Below are 18,883 nucleotides of genomic sequence, written 5' to 3'. Positions count from 1 at the left end.
AAATCAGTTCAGCAGAAGTGGAGTGGTTATACGTGGATGGCAAACATGCTGAAATTAAAGCTTCTACAAACACGCCTATGTATACATTTAATATCAGCATGGAAATGTCTTAGTTCATAACTTTTTTTTTTTTTTTTTTTTTTTAATCATCAAAACCCCAAACACGAGAGATATTAGAACCGATAGTACTTAGTACCGTGCATGGGTTGGAGGTTGAAAAGTCGAAAGAAAATATTTGTTGACATTAGACTTGAACTTCTGTAGACTGTAATTTTCCGGAAATACGTATGAAGGAAGGTTATTCCAGAAATCGGCAGTTGAATGAATAAACAAGGAAGTTGAAAAGTTGGTTCTGTGAGTTTGAGTTTGGGCAGTAAATGGATGTTGGCTGGTGGCGGCAAATGTTTTAACTGTTTTGAGAGAGAGAGCGGGAATTATAGAAGTCAATTCAGAAGAACACTGCCCATAGAAGTATCTGTAGAAAAGGCATGCAGCAGAAACAGTAAGTCTATGAGACAGTGAGTGGAGAGACTCTGTTAGAGATGAGTCATTAATTAACTTAACTGCCCTCTTCTGAATGAAATCTAGAAGCTGAGAGAAGTTTTGGGGGTACCGCCCCAGTTGTGGAATGAATATGTTCCATGGTAGGGCGGATTTGAGATTTGTACAGAGTAAATAGCTACAGTATTTAGAAGAAATGTAACGCCGAGAGCGAAAGAGAAAACCAAGTTTTTTAGATGCAGAGTAAGTAATATAGTATTTGTAATGTGCTTGTGCCAAGGGAGATTAGAAGTCAGAGTAATCCCCAAAAGGGATACGGTATATCATCTTGCCTAGAAATCGGAGTGTCACCAAAGATAAGCACAGGAGCAGAAGAATCCTTTTTGTGAGATTAGCATTAGTAGAGGCATATGATGCAAGAAAGCAAGCTTATTCAGCATCAGCCAAAAAAAAAAAAAAAAAAAACCCACTCCCATTTCACCCCTCCGTTCGTTCGAAATACCTGTCCAGTTGAGCCTTAAATTTGTTTAGGCTATCAACTTCAACAACAAGTGATGGAAGTCGGTTCCACCAACCAACCACCCGCTGGCCAAAGGCAAATTTCCGCACATCTATCCGACATCCGTCCTTCCTCAATTTGAATTTATGCCCTCTCAGGTGATTTTTCTGAGCAAGATGAAGAATCACATTGGCATTGAGCATGCTCAAACCATTCAAAGCCTTATACACCTCTATCAGATCACCTCGCCGGTGCCTAGTCTCCAGACTCTGTAATTTGCAAAACTTAAGCCTTTCTTCGTAAGAGCAACCCTTTGTTCCATTCACTAATCTTGTTGCCCTTCTCTGTACCCGTTCCAGCAGCTCTACATCCTTCTTGAAATGAGGCCTCCAGACCTGTATACAGTACTCAAGATGTGGCCTAACCATTGCCTTATACAAGGGAATAATCACCTCCTTATCCCTGCTAGAAAAATTCCTGTATATCATTGACAAGACACCATGAGCTACTCTTGCAGCTCGTCTGCACTGCTCAGAGAACTTCATATCTGCCTGCACAATTACCCCCAGGTCCTTTTCATTCTCCACCACTGTCAATGTAGTACTGCAGAGTTGATACGTTGCTCTGGGGTTACTGTTTTCCATATGTAGTACTTTACATTTGTCAATGTTAAACTTCATTTGCCACCTCTCAGCCCATCTGTTCAACCTTTCCAGATCCTGTTGCAGCAGCATAGCGTCAGTAGTGTCCTTAACAACCCTGCCAACCTTTGTATCATCTGCAAACTTGGACATTAAACTTGATATCCCATCATCAATATCATTCATAAACACCGAAAACAACAACGGACCCAACACTGAACCCTGAGGAACTCCACTAATAACATTAGTCCACGTTGAGCAGTGTCCATTGATTACCACTCTCTGTCTTCTGCCACTCAACCATCCCCTTATCCATAGCAGCAATTTGCCTCCAATGCCACACTGCTCTAATTTGTGCAGCAGTCTTCCATGTGCAACAGTATCAAAAGCCTTTCTAAGATCCAAATATATAATATCAAAGTTATTCCCTGCATCCAGTTCTTTTGTGACTACATCATAGTATCCAATCAAATTGGTCAGGCAAGACCTGCCCTTAACAAAACCATGCTGCCTCTGAGCTATAACTGAATTCTTGTCTAGATGATCCTGCAGTGCTTCTTTAACCAGTGCCTCCATTAACTTACCTGGAACAGAAGTTAAACTAACAGGTCTATAATTACTTGTGTCAGCCTTTGATCCTCCTTTGTGAATTGGGGTTACATTTGCACATCTCCAGTCTATGGGTACCTCCCCTGAGTCCAAAGAAGCTCTCATAATTATGGCTAGGGGTTTGCTTACTTCCTTTGCTGCCTCCTTTAATATAACTGGATAGATCCCATCCACCCCAGGTGCCTTTTTTATGTTTATCCTCAACAATCTCTCCTCCACTTTCCTCTCAGTTATTACAAAATCATCCAGCTCACTGCCAATGTTTACTTTACCTACATCATTCTCCTTCCTGAATAACTCCTCATGCGTGAATGTAGATGCAAAATACTCGTTTAGATTGTTAGCCACCTGAGCAGGATCCTCAACTCTTGAACCATCAATATCCAGTGGACCAATCTGATTCATCCCTTTCCTTCTCGAGTTTAAATATGTAAAGAACTCTTTTCTGTTTTTCTTTGCATCCTTAGCCAAGGATTTTTCGTAGTCTGCCTTTGCCTGCCTAATCTCCTTTGTGACTTGGTTACAGACCAACTTATATCTTCAATAGGCTTCCATGTCACCCATTAATTTGTATGTATCCCATGCATTTTTCTTCTCTGCCTCATGTCTCATTAGTTCATCTGACAACCATTTAGGCCTAAACCTTGAACAATATTTCTTATTTGGTATGTAAAGCCTGGTAGCCTCCAAGATTAGTTCCTTGAATGCTTCCCATTTTGAGTTTGCTGTTGGTAACATCATCAGTTGGTCCCACTGTATAGAATTTAAGTACTGTCTCAGACCATCATAGTCGTCTTTACGAAAACAAAAACCCTTCCCTTTACCTCTGATGGTAGTTACCTCCTTGAGTAAATCCCACTTCAACACACTGTGATCACTGCCACCTAGTGGTTCATTTATCTGCAGATTCTTAATGCATGAAAAATCACTACTGATAATCAGATCAAGAGTATTGCTCCCTCTTGTTGCCTCACGAACATGCTGATGTAGAAAACAATCATCCAATAAATTCACAAAAGCCTTGCTAGTTTGCGAGTGACCAACCCACAAATTCCAGTCAATATCTGGGAAATTAAAATCCCCCATTATAAGACTCTCTGATTTACTGGCCCACTCTATTTCCCTGTACAATATCTTATTATACTCATCAGAGTCATTAGGCCTATAGCACACTCCTACTCTCAATTTTGATTTCCCTATGCTTATGTCACACCAAACTGACTCGACACTGCCCTGTCCATCGATGTCGACTGGCTTCACTTCCTTGGACTTTATGTGTTTCTTAATTAATAGCATAACCCCTCCTCCCCTCCTGTCCTGTCTATTCTTTCTATACACATTGTATTCCCCAAATTCCAGTTCCGCATTACTTATATCTGTGTGACACCACGTCTCTGATATCCCAACAATATCTGCCTTTGATGTTTTGAGCAATACCTCAAATTCATCAAATTTATTTACCAAACTCCTAGCATTGGTGTACACGCAGGTATACATGCACCTGTTTCTATTCTTAGCTACCCTAACACAACCCATGTTTACTTGTACCGCAATGACTCCCAGCAGTCTCTGAAATATCCTGCATCTTGTTTTTCAGGCTTCTGCTCATTTCAATAGAAGCAGTGCAAGAATCACTTCCACCTCTGCCAGTGGCTACTGTTAATCTATTAGTCCTTGTATCCCCCCCCAACTAGCAGTTTTCCGACCCACCTAACACTGCCTCGACAGCATAAGCAAAAATTCTTGCACCCTTTCTATTTAAGTGTATCCCATCCCTGTAGAAGCAATCTCTCCTGTTAACAAGTACAGTCCAGGAGATATAAGACAAGACTGAGTTTTAGAAGGATTGAAGTCAACTAAGTTGTCTTTGCTCCACTGGAGAATTACCTGGAGATTGGCATTAAAAGAATTGGTAGCAGATACTTGAAAAATTGAAGCTGATTGAGCACAAGGTTTCTCAAAGTGGAAAGTGGAATGCAATATGCTATCATCAGCAAAACTATGGATAGGATTTCCGACCAATCGAAGAAGGTCATTAATATACAAGACGAAAAGAGTGGGGGAAAGAACTGAACCTTGGGGGACACCAGCATTAGTGGAGAAGTTAGAAGACAAAGAGCCAACTACCATCACCCTCAGTGAGCGATCAGAGAAAAAACTGGTATTAGTAATGGCCGCATTACTAATTAAATTAGTATTAGTAATGGCCGCATGGTGCAAAGAAAGCCTATGGCTTATGCTGCACCAACCAAAGAGAAAAAAAAAAAAAAAAAAAAAAAAAAAAAAAAAAATGAATAAAACAATGATAAAAAAATAATAAAAATAATAATAAAAAAAAAAATAAAAAAATAAATAATAATTAATAAAGAAAAGGAAATTAAACCTATCATCTTATGCGCTTCCCTGACCTGAAGGTACTATCCAGATGACCTTTGAATTTCCCCAAACTGTCAGCCTCTACCACCCATGTAGGCAACTTATTCCAATAATTTATAATTATTGGAATAAGTTGCCTACTGGCTAAAATAAAACTTCCTGCAGTCCAATCTAAACATCCACCCCCCCCCGCCGTAACTTGAATTTATGTCCCCTACTTCTAGCATCATTTATAATCTTGAAAATTTCTTCCTCATTCATTTTACTGATGCCTCTCAGAGCCTTAAACACCTCAATTAAATCTCCTCTAAGGTGTCTAGTTTCCAAACTCTGTAACCCACATATTCGAAGTCTTTCTTCATAAGGACGCCTTTTTGGCGATCTCACCAGGCGAGTTACCCGTCTTTGCACCCTCTCAAGAAGCTCGATGTCTTTCTCTAGGTGCGGTCTCCATACCTGAACACAGTATTCCAAGTGTGGTCTAACAAAAGCCTTATATAATGGGATTATTACGTCCCTATCTCTACTTGCAAAAGTTTGATAGATATCGATAGGACACCATGGGCCATCCTTGCAACCTGTTTACAATGCTCAGAGAATTTCATGTCTGACTGTATCATAACACCCAAGTCCCTTTTCTCCAGTACTACGTTTAGTTGAACTCCACCAAGTGAATAAGTTATTTTGGGATTAATGTTTCCCAGGTGTAATACCTTACACTTTGTTGGATTCCAGCATAGCTGACATTTTTCTGATCATTCCGGAAGTCTCTCTAGGTCTCTCTGAAGAAGCTCAGCTTGACAGTGATCATTAACTACTCTACCAATTTTAACATCATCTGCAAATTTAGACATCACGTCCTCTATCCCTTCATCGATGCTGTTTATGAAAATTAAAAACAACAGTGGTCCTAATACTGATCCTTGGGGAACCCCACTTCTTACATCAACCCAATCTGAGGAATAGCCATTTAAGGAACTGGTAGTGGATATTACAGAAGTTGAAGCTGATTGAGCAGGACAAGGTTTCTCAAAATGGAAAGTGGAATGCAATGTGCTATCATTGGCAAAACTATGGATAGGATTTCCAGTCAATGGAAGAAGGTCATTAATATACAAGACGAAAAGAGTGGGGGGGAAAGAACTGAACATTGGGGGACACCAGCATTAGTGGAGAAGTTAAAAGACAGAGAGCCATCTACTATCACCCTCAGGGAGCGATCAGAGAGAAAACTGGATAACCAATTACAAAAAAAAGTTGGCAAACCATAAGATAGAAGCTTGTTTAGAAGACCTTCTTGCCAAACACGACCGAAAGCCTTTGAGATGTCAAGAGTAACTGCTTGTGTTTCACCAAACTTTTCCATTGAATTTGTCCATAAATGGGTAACATAAACCAGAATATCGTCAGTGGATCGACACTGATGGAATTCATACTGGCGATCGTTGATCAGACAGAAGGTTTCTAGGCAGTTTAAGAGTTGGCAGTTAATTGATTTCTTCATTAATTTAGAAAGAGTAGAAGTAATTGCAATTGGACGATAGATGGGAGGGATTAGCCACCCTTTTTAGGAACTGGCTGGATATAAGCAAATTTCCAAGCAGAGGGGAAAAACACCTTTGGAATAAGAAAGTGAACAAAGGCGGCAAAGAACAGGAGTAAGTTCAGGAGCACAGGTTTTGAGAAAAAGTGGAGAAATACCATCAGGACCTGGAGCTTTCTTAGCGTTAAGATTTGTCAAAATCCTTCTGACGGAAGACCACAGGAGGCATTGAATGGAGCGTTTTAGGAATGGTAGGAGGTGTTTTACCAAGATCATTAATACATGAGTTGGAAGAAAAATGGAATGCTAGCAGGTCAGCTTTATCCTTGGCCAAAGTGAAAACAGAACCATCTGGTGTTGACAGAGGTGGGAGCAGAGAAGGGCAAGTGTTGCGGCCAATAGCTTTGGCAAGAGACCAGAATACTCAGCTACCATTAGGGCAAGAAGCAAGTTTTCTACTCTTAGCATATTCAAAATCTAGTTTCGACTGATTAATAACTGCTTTACAATTGTTGCAAGCTTTGGTGTAGGCAGAAAATGAAACTGAAGAATTGGAAACAAGCCAATTACAATATGCAACATTCTTCTCTTAAACAGCCTTAGCACATTTATTGGAAAACCAATGTCAGCATTAGTAGAGGCATATGATGCAAGAAAGCAAGTGCTTATGCAGCATCAGCCGAAAAAAAAAACCACTCCCATTTCACCCCTCCATTTGTTCGAAATACCTGTCCGGCTGAGCCTTAAATTTATTTAGGCTATCAACTTCCACAACAAGGGATGGAAGTCTGTTCCACCAACCAACTACCCGCTGGCTAAAGGCAAATTTCCGCACATCTATCCTACATGCGTTTTTCCTCAATTTGAATTTATGCCCTCTCAGGTGATTATTCTGAGCAAGAGGAAGAATCCCATCAGCACTGAGCATGCTCAAACCATTCAAAGCTTTATACACCTCTATCAGATCACCTCGCTGGTGCCTTGTCTCCAGACACTGTAATTTGCAAAACTTAAGCCTTTCTTCGTAACAGCAACCCTTTGTTCCATTCACTAATCTTATTGCCCTTCTCTGTACTCGCTTCAGCAGCATCCTTCTTGAAATGAGGCCTCCAGATCTGTATACTGTACTCAAGGTGAGGCCTGACCATTGCCATATACAAGGGAATAATCACTTCCTTATCGCTGCTAGAAAAATTCCTGTATATCACTGACAAGACACCATGAGCTACTCTTGCAGCCCTTTTGCACTGCTCAGGAAACTTCATATCTGCCTGCACAATTACCCCATGCCCTTCTCATTCTCTACCACTGTCAACGTAGTACCACAGAGTTTATATGTTGCTCTGGGGTTACTGTTTCCCATATGTAGTACTTTACATTTGTCAATGTTAAACTTCATTTACCACCTCTCAGTCCATCTGCTCAACCTTTCCAAATCCTGTTGCAGCAGCATGGCGTCAGTAGTGTCCTTAACAACCCTGCCAACCTTTGTATCGTTTGGAAACTTGGACATTAAGCTTGACATTAATCACCAAAGAAAATCACCAATATCATTTATAAATACAGAAAACAACAATGGACCCAACACTGAACCCTGAGGGACTCCACTAATAACATTAGTCCATGATGAGCAGTGTCCATGAGGAGTGTGGGATAAAGGATTCCATTCCTACAAGAATAATTTCACTGACACGATCTGAGCAAACTTTGACATCAGAAGTTTTGAAACAGTAGTCCGACCAAAGAAAAGAAGAGAAGAGAAGAAATCTCGCAAGTCATCCCATTTTGCATTCTTGTAATGCCAAACAACATGAGGTTGGGAATAGCTGTGAGATATCGACTCCATTGGAGAAGAGACAATCACCAAATTGTTATCTGATGTGCCTAAAGGACCATTCACTTCGACCTTGTACTAAGAAGGGTTGTTTGTGAGAAAAAGATAAAGCGTGTTGCCTGTATAATTAGGATGGTCCGGTATTCTTGTAGGTAAATGAATAATCTGTGCATAGTCATTAGGAATTGCAAAACCCTCAGCATCTCAACCAGCTGGGTCAGTGTGACTAGAAAACAGAAGCCGGCTGGAATTGTGAACATTAAAATCACCAAATAAAATTACCTCACTGTTAGGAAAGTTGGACTGGAGAAAGTCAAGTTGCTGTTATTTGGTTTTTAGGAGCATTAGCAACTAAGGCCATATTTCTCCGGGGATATGCGGTGGTCATTCCCTGACATTTCCTCTTCCTCAGTATTTGGTGGGCACGGGCTCGAACCTCAGTCTAATCATGAAGCGTGTGCTACGCACTGCTGCTCCTGCCCACCTGGCTAAGGAGCCGCCGAAGTCAAGTTGCAAAGAGAGGAAGTCAAAGAGCTCCAAGTGATTAGTGCAGTTGGGAGAATGATAGAGACAACAGATGAATTTGACGCAATGAGGTAAGGAAATTTTAAGCCAGAGAAGATCGAAAAGAGGAGATTGCAATTACCAAGTCTCTGACAGGGAATATTGGAACGGATATATGCACAAGTAACACCTTTGAGGTGAAAGGAATCATACAGCGAATAATCTGGGCAACTGAGATGAGCAGTAATTGAATCAAATGATAACTGAGATCCTGTCAGAAAAAGTACATGGGGTTTGGCAGACTGCAAGTGGAAATGGACCTCGTTGAGATTAGAATTGAGACCACATATTTGTGAAATGAACTTGGAAGTGTTTGGGAGGTTTAGATATTTTCGCAGATAGTCTTACTCTATTAATTAGACAATTCACGGTGTATTCAATAGTAAGAAAAAGTAGGGGGGGGGCATGCTGTATGAAGTAATGAAATTTTTGGATATGCCGTACACAAGGCAAGAATATACCCAGACTGGCGTACACATGGTAAGAATATGCTTCAAACTACCTGAGAGTAAGGAATTTTCTTCTTTTGTAAGAAAGAAATACTCCTTATACATAAATTGCAGAAACATGGTTATGAAGAATATTGTCAGGAGTGAAAGAACGTACTCCCACCAAGTTAAATTCAATCAGAAAACAACTTCATGTGGCTTGCTGGGTCACTCCAGTAAAATTCTGAAGTCTCAGGGATACATTCTCTTAACTTTAAAGCAGACTGAAAGCAAACTCACATTTCAGTTTGCACCACTTACAAAGTGACAAAGTTGCACCGTGGATCTCATATCCAGAATTTCTGAGCCAGACTCTAAACAATATCTTGTCAATGAGACAGTTATACCCTTCAATGTGAAGTAAGCTTTATTTAATATCTTATACACAGATATTTTACTTTCAAATATCACAAAGGCTATGTATTTTCAAACTTATGAGAATGAATCTTGTTCATGAGAATTTAGTTTTTATTATACAAGAATCCATAATGTTGAAGATCATAAATACACTGTTAAAGGCTAAGAAAATATGAGATATATATATAGGATAATTACAATGATGACAAAGAGATATGCCTTAGAATATTTGAGGAGGGAAACAGAGCAGTTAAGCTTTTTTGATGTAGTTTGATTAGTGCAACAAGAATGAATAATCAGCTTTCCAATTTTTTTCGTGTCAAAACATGTAGAAATCCACATGGTCATAATACATTAACATTACAGAATTTCACATGCAAAAGCGTGTGGCTGTTTCATAAGGGATGACTAATATCATGTACTATTTGCAAATGCCAATTCTGTGAACATTCTATGGCAGGGATGAATAGCTACACATTGTATGAGTGCTGCGCTCTTGAGTTTTCTTGCTATTTTATATCCTAATACAGTAATCTACCGAATAATTATTTAAATTCATATCAAAGGCTTGGAGTCAGTATAAATAATGTTCGAGTTTTTTCTTGTATGTAGCTGTTTTACGACCATAATAATTGATCAGAATGGTAAGGCAAGACTTACTTTTCACAAACCGAAGCTGTGATCCATTAAGGATACTATTCCTATCAAGATGGTCCTACATTATATCATTAACCACATACACCATCATTTTAATTATCACTGAAGCCAACTTGCTGGTCTACAGTTACCATTACCTCTTTCATACCTGACAAAGCAATCAAGTTGGAATCTAAGGTTGATCTCCTTAACCTGGTGGTGGGAGCTGTGCACTTGATAGGTGTCTTTTCAAAACATTCCTGCATTAACCCTTAATTAATGATTAAAAATCTGAAATTTTTTATACCTTCCTAAATATAGTCAAACATTTACTGCAATAGTTTCTCTCTCTCTCTCTCTTTTTTTTAATGGCTTTCTCTAAGTAATTGAGCACAACAACCTTTCATGTGCCATGCTATGTTCTTTACAACTCGAAGGGAAAATCAAAGAGTGGCAAGGCATCTGACACACTTGCTGATGCTATGAAGTTTTGAATTATACAAAGCAGCATTTTTATTTGTTTACAGTTCAAGGTTACTTTCTTTTCCTCTCTTGCTAATCATACAAACATCTATAGTCTGATATCAGATTTGTTATTGTTTTCACATAAATAAAGAATAATACAAAACAAGATATTGTTTTGAGAAGTGAGATATGTATGTTTCAAAACTGGCATGCTTCAGCACTCTAAATTTGAAATAAAAAAAAAAAAAAAAAAAAAAAAAAATTGAAAATGGAAGTGAATAATAGTATACAGTAAATCCCCGCTATTCGTGGTATCTGTATTTGCGGTTTTGCATATTCGCGATCGCTGATTTAATATACAGTAAAATGAAACTTTAAAAAATGTGAATTTTAAAGCGAACTCAAAATAAAATTCCGTTAAGTTTACTCATTCGTGAAAAGGCAAAACTCCTTTATCAACACTTTAGCGAAACTGGTGATAGCACTGGCAGGATAAGTTTTTTTGCTAGCAAAGGCGCTGGTTTGAAAGATTTGTTTGAAATTTCTAATAAATATTACATTTAATATTAAATTGTTTCTTTTTTGCTATTTCAATACCTTATGCTTGCATTTCACTATGTACTGCCTATGTACATAGTCATATTATGAAGTTACATATAATACATACATAGACAAAATTTTAGACTAGTTTTTCTTATATATTTCATACTTTGGAACGGAACCCCTTTATTACTATGGGAGCCATAACTCAGTATTCACGTTTTCGGTATTCGCAACATTTCTCAGGAACGTAACCCCCGCAAATAGTGGGGGGTTTACTGTATATTAAATAAATAAACAGTTTATATATCTGTTTAAAAAAAACAGATAACTGTAAAAAAACTGTAAAATATATATATATATATATATATATTTTTTTTAATAGTACTGTACAGTCGGTCCTCGTATAACACGTGTTTGCATTACACGAATTCGATCATACACGATTTATAAATAGGGGAATGTTATCTTATATAACACGAACCGAATTCGCTTATACACGATTCGCCTTTGTGTTTACAAGAAATGGCAGTCGAATGCGGAATCACCCCAACTGAATGCAACACGATAGGAACGAAGAAGATTCTGAAAATGTATTTATGTGTTTTATATCAGTGAAGGGGAAACACATTTCACCATAATAACGTAAAAACCAACACAATTCCAGTTATCGATATAATCGCAAATGCAATTAGATGGAGTTTACTACCAGTTTATAACAGATTCCACTAACAGAAACGCAACTGGAAATTGTTTTTATTGTTTTATGGTAGTAACCCCCAGAAATGTGCTTTAGTAAAATGTGAGGTGTTAATAGTGTATCTCGGCCTTTACGGTGTTGTTTATTCAGTTGCTACACGCGCGCAGCTTTGTTTCTGTGTATCAAGCGTGCCACCGCGTTTGTAATTGTGCTTTATTCCCTAAAAATTAGTAAAATACTTAAAAGGTGTGAAAAGGAAGCGTCCTGGCTAAGACACTGCAGATTCAGAGAGAGAAAAAAAAGAAGCAATATCGATAAATAGAGGCGGACTGGGTCAAAAATTCTTACCTGGGAAAATTTGTAGTGGCCTCATACTACGGTTTATGGCCAAAATCACACCGGCCTCCCGCCCACCGTGGTTTCCCCCGTAAGGCTTATGGCCAGTCCGCTTCTGTCGATAGAGAAAAAATATGAAATTGTGAAACGCTTTGAACGAAATGAAAGACCATGTGATATTGCACGTGCTACAGACCTAAATGAGGCAACGCGGAGAATTACAAAGAATGCAGAGAAAATAAAAACAACTTTCATAGCGGGAACAACTCAAAGTGTAATTAAAATCCATTAGATTAAGACACAAAGAATTGGAAGAGATGGAACGGCTGTCATCTCTTTGGTTAGAAAATCAAACAAAAAGCAAGTTTGCTTACGATAGAAGCAAAAACATTAGCAATATTTTATTACGACTTACGTATTATAATTTATACTTACGTATTATATTACGACTATTTTATTTAATACAATAAATTTTTTACGAATAAAATACGTATTTTATCCGTAAAAAATACTTTTTTAGTATTAAAAAATACTAAAAATACTTTATTATAATATATTATTATTTTTATTTTTATTATAAATACGTAAGTATTTTATAATGATTAAAATTACCTGATTATTTATTGTGTTTGGTAATGTTTTGGTTCCAAATGTGTGTTCAATCTTGGGTGGTCGGCACCTAACCCTACTTTTCCCATAGGGCCTGTTGTTTATATAGCACGATTTTGCATTGCACGAGGGTTTCCAGGAACGCAACTATCGTGCTATACGAGGACAGACTGTATTAAGTATTTGTACACATAATAAGCAGATATATATTGGACATGTGCACATTTGAAATTTTGCACATTAGTGATCTTTTAAAATGGAAAAAACTAATAGACTCAAGTTTATACTTTTCTTCTAAAACATTTTTTTTAATTTTCAGGAGAATTAACATTGTTTTTTTGAAAGAAAGTGTAAAAAACTTTATTTATATATTTAATTAAATTAAATATTTAATTTTTTTAATAAAAATTAAAAAGTTAATATAGAGGGAGTATTGAGCTCCTTTAGCCGAAGAAGATGGGATTTGTCCAGATCTGCTTTGTGGAGCAAGGAGTGATGCCGCCAGTGAGTAAGCAAATATAAATAAGAGCAGTATATTGCAAGCAGGGCAAGCAATACATTGCACATGTGATGAGCAGTACAATACAAGTGAGGTAACAGTACATTACCAGCAGGTAGTCGAGAATGAGGTGTGGAATCCACCGTTGTGATGAAAGAGGTTCAAAGTATACGTTAAAACAGAAACTGGTGGCACCCTTGATAACAACATATTTCATTTGCAAACTGGTTAAGCCTTACATGGATAATTGGGACCCAAAAAAAAAAAAGTTTCATTAAATAAGAACACAATATATTTATCTATTTATTCTATGTAGTCTTTATTAGATGCTAAATGGAATAAATATACAATTACACCATGAAAGTTTTAAGACGTTTATTGAAGTGTTATCACATTGATCTACACTCAATACAGTTTCAAGGTTCCGTTGAACCTCATCTTCAGGTCTCTAAACAAAGCTGGGTTGCTAGTACGGGTTTCTGTACTAATAACCCAGCTCTATTTAGATGCCTGAAGACGGGTTCAGTAGAAGCTTGAAATATAGACAACTATATTGAGGTGATAACACTTCAATAAAAATTCTTAAAACCTAGCCATGTGGCATAACAGTATATTTATTTTTGAACTCCTATTAATGACTAACCATGTATCATCCCCTTTAAGAAAATCTATATAGCCTGTTTTAGCTTTTCTGCATTGTCTTGATACCAGAATTTAATTCATTGAGTAGAAAATATTTGGCAATTTTATTGTTTATATATAAATATAAATATTTACTTTCTTTGTTTCTTTTCCAAATCTGCATTACGAGCCATCTGTTCCTCCAGAAGTAATTTATGATCTTGCAATTCAGCACCCAATTTTTGGGCTTTTCTTTTCCACTGACTTAAGACCTGTCGCTCTTCTTCCAAGTCTTCAACCACCTCTCCCAGCTAAATAAAAGATTAGGATTATTTCAGAAATTTATAAGGTTATAATGCTGTTTCCTTCACTGTGAAAATGGCCGAATGCCATGGAAAGTGTAGGAGAATGTTGAAAATATCCTTCAATACAAGGTAGTAACAATTAAACTGCATCACTTTGAATGGTGTAGTTTAATCATTATAAACAAATCTTGCTGCCACCAAAAAACTGTAGAAATGAAAACTTTAATAAAATAAATACAGGAAAACTTCATCAATACAAATTTCAGAGGACTCAAGTCCTCTCACTTTGTAATAAAGAGTTTTGTGAAATAAACATGTCAAAATTTTGACCTGTTTATTTCAAAAACCTCAGTATAATCTTAATTTTGTTCCATAATTTACCCTAATTAAAGTGTAATTTTTCATTTTATACACATTTTTACATTACTGTACTCATGAATATAAAATTAAAACAACTTAATTCTTAAAAGAATGAAAATCACTCAAATTCACAATTAACAAAGATTACATCAAAGAAAATTTTTAAGGCAATTGGTAATTAAACCAGTCAAGGTTTTCTATAACAAACATTAAGGATCCATACGAAAAGTAGGATTTAACAAAGGATTAAACAATCAATAAACAGTGCTCTTATAAGTTTGAATTGCAAACAATATAGATTGGTTTAGAAATTAATGAAAAAAATCTTATCAATATTCATTAATGTGTTAATATGTTGTTTCACTTATATCTTCCAACATTAAATTAACTTAACTCAAGAACTTTACACTGCGCACAAAAAAAAACAAACAAACAACAACTTCTGAACGCTTTTGTTTTATAACTGTCTTTAACAATAGCAGCACCTCATGCAAGCCAATATATTTTCAATCACATTCAATGCAATTTCGGTGATGGATTTTCTTCAATAATTTTCTTATTTATTATCTTGTATAACCCCTTCATTGTGAAAATCATTCACACGAAAATAGCCTTGATATCTTTGAGTTTCATATGTCCTCCTCAATTCTCTCCTTTCAGATTCATCTTCTTGAAGGAGGTCTATATTCTTCTCGATAAAGACACTTTTGGCAAAGCAATTTATTATGCCATTAGAGAAATACCATCCCAAGAAATCACAATGTTCTGAAGGGCATCTAACACATTCCATTCCTGAATGCTGTTTTACCTTCAAGGTGGCAAATCAAATAATGCATGAGGCCAGATCTCTAAGCTTTTAACCTATGTTCAAATACCTTGATCTAGTGACATCATGAAACTGGTGGTGTTTGGAGGCAAACAGCACAATCTAATTGACAGCTTTAGCACCCCAGTAGAACGTGAAGCACAGTGGTCCAGGATCATCATAATATCCTTTTTTTTTCATGCATATTCTTGAATCTAAGTTTATAATCCACAAATGAAAAATTCTGGCAGCAAGCTAAGCTGTTTTGTTTGATTTGTGCTCACAAGGGAGAGTGAGCACTCCTTTAAAACACCTTGGCTGAGAAGATTTGCTGATGATTAGGGCTGAAGCTTTGTAGTGCCATCTGCACTGGCACACAACAGCACAGTCACCCTCTATTTGCTCAATTTTCCTTTGATACACTTAAAATCACTGACACCAAGGTTAGTGCAAAACAATCATTTATCTTTTTCAATGGGTGGGGGAAGCTAATATTGGTAAATTTTATACCTGCATCTGACGAAACCATTTCAATAGCCTTTCTTCAAAATCTTTATGCTCTGCAACTCTGTAAATAAACATTTTCTTTTTTTAGTGGCATTCCGGCATCAGTAGTGCCTTCTATTTTCTTGAGTTCTTTAATATCACTGATAACATTGGTAAAGGAATGCTAAATTCCTTTGCAATTTTTGTTTTAACTTGTTCCATCTTATCAACTTATCCAAACATAATGAATTTTATTTTTGCTTTGTATCCATGTTGAATGGCAGTAATTTTTGCTTTTGACACAAACCAAACATTTATTTCACTAAAAAATAAAATGACTCAAAAGAGAAAATATCACTTGCACAAAATAACAAGTTTGAAGTACATGTGCTTGAATGACTGTGGTTCAAGCCTGCTTGATTACAAAATGTGGTGATGTTCTTGTATTATCTCTATTTTGTGGATTACACTGACCTTATGTCAGTGTAATCCCACGTATAAACAGAAAATTTATTTATTTTATCATGCCAGTGCTCACAGTTGTAGCGTGAATTACACGACTTGTGTTTTAGCTTCCTTCATAATCAGGTAAAATGATGGATCTGACTTCTCACTCCTGTTATGACATCATGATCTTGACAACTAGGTATGACAACATGAACAAGATACTTTGTACTAACTGTACTGAAAACTATGCTTACACTGTCCATGGTGCAAACCATGGACAGTGTAAGTATTAACTTTGTAATACATATTAACCATATTTTATATTAAAAACAATTTTTAACATAAGAATGCCTCTCCCTTTTGAAGGAGAACGAGATCTACTTTGTATAAATGAGAACTCTGTACAAACTGATATCGTATGAATATGGCTTTCCTTTATATATACACATTTAAAATACAAAAGTAAAAGTATAAAATAAAAAGAATAGACTTAAATCAAGACATGAGCATAAAAAAATATAATATAATACACATTAATAGCTTTTGAGGTGATGTGTGCCCCTTTATCAATTAGAGGAATAACAGTATGGTAAACCATAATTTCATACCAAGAAAACATGACTGGATAGCATGACTGACAGATTCATGCATGAATACATGTTATTAAGGCTTTGGTGGAAACAGGATGGCATATATTATAAACTGAATATAAACAGATTGTCTGTACTCATCAATAACTTTTTGTGCCACATGCTCTCTGATTATGTTTTTTTGATATAAAATTGCTGTTTGCTTTACCATCTTTACTGTAATTAATAAAGAGGTATACTGCCTTGACAGCTATTAATTTGTATTTATTACCTTAACACTTTTACGCCTTGACAGCTATTAATTTGTATTTATTACCTTAACACTTTTACTTTATATTCAGCACTCAAGTCTTATTGATTTAAGTCTATTCTTTATGTTTTATACTTTTAATGATGCTAAAATCAAATGGTAGCTACCTTGTCTTGTATGTGTGGCAAATTTTGTTTTGATTGGAGTATAAACATAAATGTTATTAAAGTGGAGATAGACACATATGACAATTTCATAAGTTAACCAGTGTTCGTTTGCAACATTTTCTTTAAAAAAAAGCCAACTGTTAAGTGGTTAATATTCTATCTTTAGGAACCAGTTAACCCAACATATTTATTGTTTTTTATGGAAGTTTTTGATTGCCAAACAACAGTTTTTAGCCACATTTTTAACAAATCCACTAAAAAATTTTTCCACCACAAACAACTTCATAAAAGTTCATAATGAAGAATTCAAACCTCTGTTAAAGAGCAGAAAAAAATCAATATCTGAATTTCCTCCCAGAAGTAAGGATTGAAAAAGCAAAAAAATTCTTTGTAAGTTGCAAAACAGTGTTATTCAAATATTATACAATCAAAATCTACAAGAAATGCAAGCCTCAGTGTTACTTCCTAAGTGGGTCTACGTTTCAAAATTCAAACTAATCTTGATAAAAGCCTCAAGTAATACTACTTATTTTCTGTGGTGTCAAATGAAAGATTAAATATCACAACTGCAGGTCCCAATCACTAGATATTATATCTTGTATTTCACATTAAACTATAGTTTGAAATTAAACAGTGTTTACATAAAAATCCACGAAGAGTATGTATGAATGTTTGAATTTACAGGATGGATTTTTGATAAAAATCTTATAGTAGTAGTAGTGGCATGTGATGCAAGAAAGCAAATGTATGAGCTTATGCAGCATCAGCCAAAAAAAAAAAAAAAAAACACACCATTCCCTCCAAATGCCTGTCCAGTTCCTCCTTAAATTTATTCAACCTATCAACTTCCACAACGACAGATGGAAGTTCGTTCCAGCAATTAACCACCCGCTGGCTAAAGGCAAATTTCCGCACATCTATTCTACATCTGTCTTTTCTTAATTTGAATTTATGCCCCCTTAGGTTCGTAATCTGAACAAGTGGAAGGATCCCATCAGAATTCAGCGTGCTCAACCCATTCAAGGCCTTATATACCTCAATCAGATCACCGTGCAGGTACCTAGTCTCCAGCCATTGCAATTTGCAGAACTTGAGCCTCTCTTGGTAAGAGGATCCCTTCATTCCCCTCACCAATCTTGTTGCCCTTCTCTGTACATGCTCAAGTAAATCTACATCCTTCCTAAAATGAGGCCTCCAGACCTGTACGCAGTACTCAAGGCGTGGCCTGACCATTGCCTTATACAGAGGGACAATCACCTCCTTTTCCCTGCTAGCAAAATTCCTATATATCATTGACAAAACCCCATGACCTGCCCTAGCAGCCTGTCTGCATTGCTCAGAAAACTTCATATCTGACTGCACAATTATTCCCAGGTCTTTTTCATTTTCTAACACCTTAAGTGTAGTACCACAGAGTTGGTACGTTTCTCTGGGGTTACTTCTACCTATATGCAGTACTTTGCATTTGTCAAGGTTAAACTTCAGTTGCCACTTCTTAGCCCATCTGTCCAAATTATCTAGATCCTGTTGCAGTAGCACACTGCCATTACTGTCATTAACAACCCTGCCAACCTTTGTATCATCTGCACACTTCGACATTAATCCTGATATACCTTCATCAATATCATTGATAAATATACAAAACAACAGTGGAC

General features: G+C 36.6%; 1 protein-coding gene across 1 annotated transcript in view; it reads right to left on the bottom strand.

Moving 5' to 3' along the window:
• The window catches only part of Mhcl (Myosin heavy chain-like), a 938,273-nt gene that overhangs the window by 261,149 nt on the left and 658,241 nt on the right, over positions 1–18,883 (bottom strand). The window contains exon 24 of the mRNA XM_090376088.1: positions 13,975–14,129. Within this exon, the coding sequence (XP_090232214.1) occupies positions 13,975–14,129 (155 nt within the window). The remainder of the gene's footprint in view (positions 1–13,974; positions 14,130–18,883) is intronic.

This window comes from Mastigoproctus giganteus, chromosome 1 (genome assembly GCF_048544385.1).
Source record: "Mastigoproctus giganteus isolate SK-2022 chromosome 1, ASM4854438v1, whole genome shotgun sequence".
Classification (NCBI taxonomy): domain Eukaryota; kingdom Metazoa; phylum Arthropoda; class Arachnida; order Uropygi; family Thelyphonidae; genus Mastigoproctus; species Mastigoproctus giganteus.
Note: the sequence above shows the minus strand (reverse complement) of the source record. Positions and strands in the feature narration are given on the sequence as shown.